The sequence below is a fragment of the Hordeum vulgare genome, chromosome 2H (assembly GCF_904849725.1).
Source record: "Hordeum vulgare subsp. vulgare chromosome 2H, MorexV3_pseudomolecules_assembly, whole genome shotgun sequence".
NCBI classification, from domain to species: Eukaryota; Viridiplantae; Streptophyta; class Magnoliopsida; order Poales; family Poaceae; genus Hordeum; species Hordeum vulgare.
Window position 1 is genome coordinate 68,920,824 of NC_058519.1, and position 9,603 is coordinate 68,930,426.

At 50.4% G+C, this 9,603-nt stretch overlaps 1 protein-coding gene across 1 annotated transcript; it reads left to right on the forward strand.

Annotated features, from left to right (window-relative positions):
• Positions 1–7,418: 7,418 nt before the first annotated feature.
• On the forward strand, positions 7,419–8,970 carry LOC123429601 (plastid-lipid-associated protein 6, chloroplastic). The gene is made up of 4 exons (XM_045113626.1): positions 7,419–7,894; positions 8,002–8,241; positions 8,356–8,482; positions 8,571–8,970. The coding sequence occupies exons 1-4, from the start codon at positions 7,646–7,648 to the stop codon at positions 8,786–8,788; spliced, it is 834 nt and encodes a 277-aa protein (XP_044969561.1). The 5' UTR covers positions 7,419–7,645; the 3' UTR covers positions 8,789–8,970.
• The last annotated feature ends 633 nt before the right edge of the window (positions 8,971–9,603 follow it).

Sequence of the window (9,603 nt, forward strand, 5' to 3'; positions counted from 1 at the left end):
AACATTCAATTTCTTGTCTACTCTTTGCCCTAGTACATCACGAATAGCATAATCACTAGCATCACACATAATTTCAAATGGTAGGTTCCAGACACGTGGTTGGACAATAGGTGCAAAAATTAAAGCTTTCTTAAGTATTTTCAACGGCTTATACACAATCATCACCAAGACAAAAAGGAGCATCTTTTTGGGGAAGATTAGTTAAAGGCCGAGAAATGTTTGAGAAATCTTTAACGAAACGCCTATACAAACCAGCATGACCAAGGAAACTTCTTATACCTTTGATATCTTTTGGGCAAGGCATTTTCTCTATTGCATCAACTTCGACCTTATCCACCTCAATACCTCATTCAGAAATTTTATCCACCTCAATACCTCGTTCAAAGAGTAAATCAAGTTAATCAACACACAAAGCGTACAAGATGTACCGAGAGAGACCAAGTGATCCCATGGTATGGTAAGCATTGTCCATTATGCTTTTGTGTACTAACCCATGGTCTTCATGAGAGTTCTATGTGGGGTTAGGTGTGTTTCCATGGGTTTGCGTCAAGAGGAAAATCCCATTCAACCCATGAAGGATGACATCAAGTGGTGATCGTCATCAAGATTGAGGTGGGCAAGTTCAAGTGGAGCATCACAAAGATATCATGCCTGAAGCTTGTCTTCCATTGTGGTGGCAATGGAGTTGTGAAGATGTGTTGAAGAGTGGCTCACCCATAGTGAGTATGGGGAGAAATCAACTAGTCTTCATCAAGACAACACAATCAAGAAAGGTGGTCCATCTTCAGGAAGTCAAGATCATCATCATCTACCTCAATTGGACTAGATCCAAGGTATAGGTTTGCCCTTGATACATTTTTCTATTTTAGGATAGATTGTCGTACTGTCAAGGGAGGCTCTCAAGTGAGTAGGTTGATCGTACCGTTCATTGAGAGCTCCAACCATTTGCATCCTTGCATCATATTTCTTGGTTCTTGTTTGGTGTTTCTCTTTGTGAGTTGTAGAGCTTATGGCCATCTTAATAAGAAGCTCGAGTTCATCAAAAATGGAGTCCATATGCATCTTCTATGATGTTTTCGATGTTGGGAGTTTTTGCTGGTTCTTCATTCATAGAGGTCTCACATCTCTTATCATTGGCTTTTTCATAACTGCATGTTGTGAAGATTTCCAACAAGCATGAGTTTGCCCAATTCTGAGCTCATTTGCAGAAGTTATGGCAGTTCTAATATTTCGTGTTTTCTTCGAACGGTTGTACCGCTGCCTAGGGCGGTTGTATCACTCAACCCCTGGGCGGTTGTACTAGCCCAGCACCGATCCACAACCGAACACGGCTCTGTTTTGCTGCGGTGGTTGGGCGGTGGTGGCCCGGTTGTACCGCTATATTAAGTATAGTCGGTACTACCGGTGTTCCAAGTGGTTGTACCACTTGGGACTTAGCCACGCCTAGCGGCCATGGCAGGTGGAACCTCGGGCCAAGTATCTGTTTTGGACCAGTTGTTGGGTGGTGGCTGGCCGGTTGTTCCGCTAATTTAGGTTGACCAGTTGTACCGCCCTTCCAATCGGTTGTACCGCTGCCTGGTAAAAACGGTTGTAATGGTCAGATTCGTGAGGACCTATTTAAGGGGGTCTTCTTCCCCAATGGTTCTCTATCCTTCCAGCTTGTGTTTGCCCCCCCCCCCATTGTTGACCTTCTTAGAGCTTGCTAAATCTCAATCCCTCCAAATATTATTGGTAGTTCTTGAGGAAAAAGAGAGAGGAGATCTAGATCCACATCTCCACCAATCACTTTCTCCTCTATGTGAGGGGAACCCCTTGGATCTTGATCTTGGAGTTCTTTGTGAGCTCCCTGTTCTTCCTCTCATATTCCTCCAAAGCTTTTGTTGTTATGGAGGGATTTGACCAGTTCGTGTGTTCTTGCCATTGCATTAGTTGCATCGGTTTGAGTTCTCCACAGTGATACGTGGAAGTGGAAAGTTGAGAAGCTTATTACCCTTTGGTACTTGGTACCCTAGAGATTGTTCTTCGTGGATGCTTTGGCGTCCTAGAAGCTTGGTGGTGCCTTGGAGCTCAATCATTGTGGTGTAAAGCTCCGGGCAAGCGTCGGGATCTCCAATTAAGTTGTGGAGATTGCCCCGAGCATTTGTGGCCACCTCGAAGCCACATGCCATCGTGGTGAAGCTTCGTGGTGTTGTTGGGAGCCTCCAATTAAGTTGTGGAGATTGCCCCAACCATGTTTGTATGGGTTCAGTGACCGCCCTCAAGGGTCCCTTAGTGGAATCACGTCATCTTGCATTGTGCGAGGGTATGAGGAGATTACGGTGGCCTTAGTGGCATCTTGGGGAGCATTGTGCATCCACACCGCTCCAAACGGAGATTAGCATCCGCAAGGGTGTGAACTTCGGGATACATCGTCGTCTCCGCGTGCCTCATTTATCTCTTACCCGAGCCTTTTACTAATGCACTTTACTTTGTGATAGCCATATTGTTTCTTGTTATATATCTTGCTATCACTTAGTTGTTCATCTTGCTTGGCATAAGTTGTTGGTGCACATAGGTGAGCCTAGTTGTTTTAGGTTTTGTGATTGAAAAATTAAACGTTAGTTTTATTGCGCATTTGTTCAAGCCTAAACCGTAATTATTTTAAAGCACCTATTCACCCCTCCCCCCTCTAGGCGACATCCACGTCCTTTCATTAGTCATTTCAATAAGTAAGAGTGTCGAATGCAACGATGAGCAAAAGGAAATGATCAGCATTTTTTAGCAATGTATTCTGTACAAGTCCTATAAGTAATAGTGATAGATTGTTTTGTAGCAAGATAATTCATAACAAGTGACAAGTATAAATAGTAGCAAAGGTGCAGAAAGGTATCCCAATCCTTTTTATAGCAATGAACAGGCCCGAAAGTTCTCTTATATAAAGCAAGCGCTCCCGATGACACATGGGAATTTCTGTCTAATCATGTTCATCATATTGAATTGGTTTATGTTTACTACTTTGATGATTTGATATGTGGGTGGACATGTGCTAAGGTGTTATTATTACTTGAACTAGCAACCTACTTATTATTACCCCCTCTCGCAAGCTTCTGCAACTACGAAAAAAGAATTAAGATAAATCTAACCATAGCATGAAACATGTGGATCCAAATCAGCCCCTTATGAAGCAACGCATAAGGTGTGGTTTAAGCTTATGTCACTCTCGCAACCCATCATCTATTTGTTACTCCACAATGACTTCCCTTAGGCCCATAACATGGTGAAGTGTCATGTGGTCGACGTTCACATGACACCACTAAGAGAAGTAACAACATCCATATCATCAAAAATATCAAATGAATACCAACTTTATATGATTACTTATAACAAGACTTCTCCCATGTCCTCGGGAACAATAATTACAACTCACACATCATCAACATGTTCAAGATGAGTGGTGTAATAATAATTAAGGATCTAAACATAATATCTTCCACCAAGTAATCCAACAAGCATCAACTACGGGATGTATTCAACACAACTATAACCCAGAGGTACCAATATGAGGTTCTCATACAAAGATTGAATACACGTGATGAACTAGGGTTGGAGATGAGTTGGTGCTGGTGAAGATATTGATGAAGATTGGTCATCACGCGAAGGATGAAGCATTGGTGATGACGATTGCTTCGATTTCCCCCTCTCGGAGGGAAGTTTCCCCGGTAGAATCTCTCTGTCGGAGAGAAAAAGGGCCTCTGCCCAGGTTTCCTTCTCGAGACAGCGTCACTTCATCCCGAAAGATGACTTATGATTTTTTTCTAGGGTAAAACACACCATATACAAGAACATAGTCGCTAGAGGGTCAGCTGGGGCCCGACAAGCCATTAGGGCATGACCTGGGAGTTGTTGGCTTGTGCCCAACTCGTGGCGCCTCTCTGGTATATTTTTGGCCCAAAAATTCTCAAATATTCCAGAAAAAATCTTTGTATTGTTTCAGGTCATTTGGAGCAAGTTGATTTTTCTGCCTTTTTCTCGGTTTCCCCGTTGAGTATTCCAGTTTCGAGATATTTCCCTCTCACTGATGTACCTTGTATATTCAGAGAGAAAGAGCATAAGAATTGTATGATGATAAGTGATAATGGACAGGATCAACACATGTATCAATAGTAATTCATGATGCAAAATGAGTGTATCATGCGCGCATGGCTATATCCGCGGAGTTGAAGGTGTCGTGCCACTAGTGACGACCGTCACACTGGAAGTAGACACCGAGCTTGTTGGAGGGGCGCAACCACACCCCCTCTTGAAGCCCATATGGCCCTTCGATGACTTTAGTAACATGATGGCAGTGCGGTGCGACGTCAACGCGGGCGGCGGTGTAGACATGAGACATTGCAACAAAATGCGGTAGGGTACCGCGGAGGTCGTGCGGCAGTGGAATCGGGTTGTGCAACGTCCAAATCGTGCGATGGTGGCGGCTACAGAGCACATGTGGGGTGGTGTATTCATTCGATTTGGGGCGGCACGACAACATGGAATGTGCGGATCCGACGGGGGCGAAGTTGGGATGGACGGATTCGGCGATGGTACGGTTTCATGGACGGATCCGACGACGGGTTCTGGTGACACATCACCTCTAACAACAATTCATCCACCGATCCTTTAACATCAGTTGGTCCAGGTCTCTAGCTAGCTTCATCCAAGTTCCATTCAATTCTTGGATCCAAGCTTCATTCTAATTCTAGATAGATCATTCACAAGATTCTTTAGAGCAACTCCAACATGCCAACCCGTTTTGTCCGCCTGCGTCCGTTTTGGTCGCGGTGTACACAAGTGAAGGCCTCACGCATCGACCCAAATCCAAAACGCGTCCTCTTAGCGGCCGCACGAACCCATTTCCGGCCCAAAATTGCACCTAAAATGCGTTGGTGCGGACGCGAAGCGGATGCGCCGCGCGTCCCCTAGGTGTTCGCCACGGTCCCACTTGGCGACCGCTCAACTACCGCCCGCCGTCAAATTTAGGACGACCACCGCCACCAGGCCCACTAGTCAACCAGTGGAAGCATCCTTTTTTAAGTCCCACTTTGTCCACATCTGGCCCCCACGACCCCTTTTGTGCTTCCCTGCCGGTGACAACCCAAGCGCTCGCCATGGGGCTCTTCGGTAGCAGCTCTGACAACGGCAAGTGCATGGGCACCGCCATCACCTCATCCTCGCGTGCTCCTCCTACCCCACCGCCGGCGCCTGCCCACTCATACTCGGGTCGCCACTGTCTGCACATCCCGGTGCATCAAGCGCGGTGGCACTGGGAGTTCAGGCAGTCGCTACCGTACCCGGACGTCACACTGTCGCACCACTGACACCTCGATCCATAGCGAATCCCGTTATCGGCGATGTCGCAGACACAACGGCCGCACAGTGAGGACATGCACACGCGCCGGGCGCAGCTCACACCGGCGCAGCGGTGCATGCTTGAGTACGTCGCAGACTCTCCCAGTTGGGAGGCCTGGTTCGCCATCGAACACGAGGAGCAACAGCGCCTGGGCGTGCAGCGCCACCACAACACCCCCCCCCCCCCCCGCCTCCCCCGTTGTCAAGCAAGAGGACGAGGAAGACGAGGCGGCGTACCAAGCGGCGCTGGCTTAGACCTTCGCCAACACCATCAAGGAGGAGCGACGGAAGGCCGAAGCGGCAGCAGCGGAGGAGGTCGCGTGCGTGACGGAGATGGTGGAGGCCATGGCCCTCTCCGCATTAGGCGACTGCATGGTGCTGCAGTGGCCCGTGACGAGGAAGAGAGAGCATGAGGAAGAGGAGGAGCACACCCGCGCCGTCGCATTGCCTCTACCGCAGTAGACGCCGGAGGAGGGAGCCCTAACGACATATCAAGTCGCCTTCGGTTGGGCTGGGCCGCCTCCCATCTTCATCGACCTCACCGCCGCCGTCGACGACAATGGAAAGGGCAAGGCCGGCGTCTAGGGGTGCGTGTGGACGCCAACTTCTTTTTGTTTTGTTTTTCTGAATGTTTAAATTTAGTTTATAATGGACTTTGACCGACGGCTTACCGGCCAGTTTTGAATTTGTATTTTGTTTTAAGGTAAACTTTGGATGTGCGCGTAAATTTGGATCTACCTCCCGTTAAACGCTCAAGCCGACTCATATGAAAAGTGAACGCGGACGTTCACCTCACCGATCTAAACGGATGAAAAACGAACAAAAACGCTATTTGTTTGGATCGACGCGTTGGAGTTCCTTTTAATGACACGAACATTATGCTAGTACTTCCTCTGTAAACTAATCTAAAATAATGATCTAAGCGCTCTTATCTCTCCCTAATAATAAAGCAAATACGGTTTCTGGTCATCCGTCATGGCATTTTTGCAAAAACACCATTTCATTTCTTCTAAATCAACCCGCGGTCCGTCGTAGTCCTTTATTAATTTGAAAAACGTTTCACTTTTACAGAATCACCCCTCCCTGCACGATGGGCTCGAGCACGGCGTACTCGCGGGAGCTTCGGGCGCAGGTCGTCGGCTGCTGGTGCCGGCGGTGTCGAGGCAGAAGGAAGTCGGTGCTCCGCCACCCCTCCTCCTCCTCCCTCCCTCCCCTCCCCCTCCCCCTCCTCCTCCTCCCCTCGTCAGGGATAGCGTGGCGGCTTCGCTCCGGCCGCCCCTCCCCCTCCTCCTCCCCTCGCTGATGCAAGAATGGGCATGCGCGCCGCCCCTCCTCCTCCTTCCCTCGTCGAGGATAGCGCAGCGGCTTCACTCCGGCCGCCCCTCCTCCTTCCCTCCCTGATGCGAGAATGAGCCTGCATGCCGCCCCTCCTCCTCCCCTCGCGCGGGGATAGCGCGACGAAGGTGGCTACACAAGGAATGGAAGAGAGGGGGCGGCCATCATTGGAATGAGGAACCGGTAAGAACAAAGTGAAGAAATAAGGAGGACTTTTTTTAAGAAGAAGATGAGGAGAAGTTTTCTTTAAGGGTAAACCAACTTTTTATTCATCAAAAAGCACAAAAAGTGGGATTACATTTGATTAACGGGGTTGCAAAAGCCATATATGACGATCCTGAACTAACAAGAAAGAAAATCTAGCTAACTTATGAGCATCCTTATTGGCTAAACGACTTTTAGAAAAATTACAATAGAAGTTACATGTTCTGCTTTTAATCTCTTCGATAACGACTGCATGACGCTCCGACTTCCTTTACATATGACATATTTATTTAACTAACGCATATTTTTTCTTCAGTTACAACGCACGGGCTCTTTTGCTAATACAGTATTATTTTACGGAGGGAGTAACAAAGAACACGGCGCGTTGGCACGACGACAACCTCAGCCACGTGGAACGGCCAGACGGCTCCGGACGTGCCACCGGCCTCCCAAAGCGTAACCGTAGACTGCCAAGTCGTCACCAGTCGACGCGTCCCAACGTGCGCCGCTCCTCTTCGCGGCCAAGTGTGGCCAGCTCGGTCACCCACCACAAAAATTCCCCGCCGTGCTCTCTCACTCCCTTTTTCTTTCTTTTCTTTGACAACACAAGAGCAGCTTCTCGTGCTCGTCTCTGATCTCTCGCCGGTCGGCACCCAACTGGAGGTTCAGTTTCCTCGTTGCTCTCCTCCATTGATTGACCGCCTCCTTCCCTGAGGCGCACGGTACACGGACGGCACCCATGGCCATGGCATCGCCGTCGTGGTCATCCTGCTGCACCTCAACCTCCACCCATTCTCTGCCCGGTCCTCCCGCGAGCAGCAAGGGCAGGAACCCGTGGCGGGCAAGCAGCGGCAGGAGGAGCGCCAGCGGAGGGAAGAGGCAGCAGAAGCTGTCCATCCGCGCGGTGGCCGCACCGTCGGCCGCGGTGGACTACTCGGACACCGGCGCCGGCGCCGGCGACATCCCCTCGCTGAAAATCAAGCTGCTGGTGAGTGGCCGATAAGAGTATCCCTCCCAGCATCTGACCGAGCATTTTTTAACCGCTCGCCCGCTTGCTTGGCGCTTGACGGACCCTCGCATGGTTTGTGGACGCAGAGCGCCGTCGCCGGGCTGAACCGGGGCCTCGCTGCGAGCCAGGAGGACCTGGACCGGGCGGACGCGGCGGCGCGGCAGCTCGAGGCGGCGGCGCCGGCCCCCGTGGACCTCGCCAAGGATCTCGACAAGCTGCAGGGGCGGTGGAGGCTGGTCTACAGCAGCGCCTTCTCGTCGCGGACGCTCGGCGGCAGCCGCCCCGGCCCGCCCACCGGTCGCCTCCTCCCCATCACCCTCGGCCAGGTTAGTACTGTACTCAGTACTCGAGACCAAATCTTGAGCTCAGCTGAATTGCACCGAAAATGGGTTCAGAAATGTGACGCCGAACTCCATTCCCATTGCGTCTGTGCTCGTCAGGTGTTCCAGAGGATCGACGTGGTGAGCCAGGACTTCGACAACATCGTGGAGCTCGAGCTCGGCGCCCCGTGGCCGCTGCCGCCGGTGGAGGCCACGGCCACGCTGGCACACAAGTTTGAGATCACCGGTGAGCCGCTTCTCGATTCTGCACGCCTTTTTTTGGCTTGCTTGATGGTGTGTTCCCGAGTTCTGATGGCTGCATGCCCTGCTGCCAGGAATCGCGAGTATCAAGATCAATTTCGACAAGACGACGGTGAAGACGAACGGGAACCTGTCCCAGCTGCCGCTGCTGGAGGTGCCCCGCATCCCGGATAGCCTCAGGCCGCCGACTTCCAACACCGGGAGCGGCGAGTTCGACGTGACCTATCTCGACGACGACACCCGCATCACCCGAGGGGACAGGGGGGAGCTCAGGGTGTTCGTCGTCGCATGAGCTTTTTTTTGCTGCGATCTCTCTCTTTGTAGTGCTCCAACTTTTTTTTGGCCCGTAAAACAAGAGTCTTGTACTAGTTCTATATATGCCTTTTGTTTTGGGGTTCACCCGTCCATCCGCGGGAAACATCTATCGTGACGACTGTTCGATGTATAAGCGGAGTCGTCCGATTTACGCGGTTCCGTCGTCTTTTCGAACCTAATAATTTCTGAAACAACGGTCAAATTACACAAACAATTGCTTTGTTGTAAAAATAATCTTGTACACATTAATTCTTGAAACAACGTTTGAGTTGCAGAAACTATTGTTTGTTGTACAATGTTTTTTCTTTGTTTTTTTTTTGCAACATAGGTACTGTTGCGCAAGAATTTTTTATAACAAAGGTCATGTTGCAGAAAACTTTGCAACATAGGTCAGGTTGCAAAAAACTTTTGCAACAAGGTATTTGTTCCAATTTTTTAAAACAAACAATGTTGTGGAAACTCGTCATTGCGTCGTCACCTTCCGGCCTCCACCGTCGTCGTTCAGCTTCCCCCATCAGGTGCATGCGGCCTCCACTGTTCATGGTGCCGGCGGGGCTGTGTCGGGAGCGGCTGCGGAGGGGCTGCTACGGGAGCGGCTGGCGGAGGGCCGACCGACGAAGGGGGCGGTTGGCGGCGTGCGGGGGGTTGGCCGACGTCGAGGGCGAGCGGCTGGCGGCGGTGGATGGGAGTCCTAGGGGAGAAGATAAGGTAGCAACGGTGACGCGGTGCGTGAAATGACTGGGACACGTGTCGCGAGTGGGAGGCAACGGATACACGGGAAAATCAACCGGT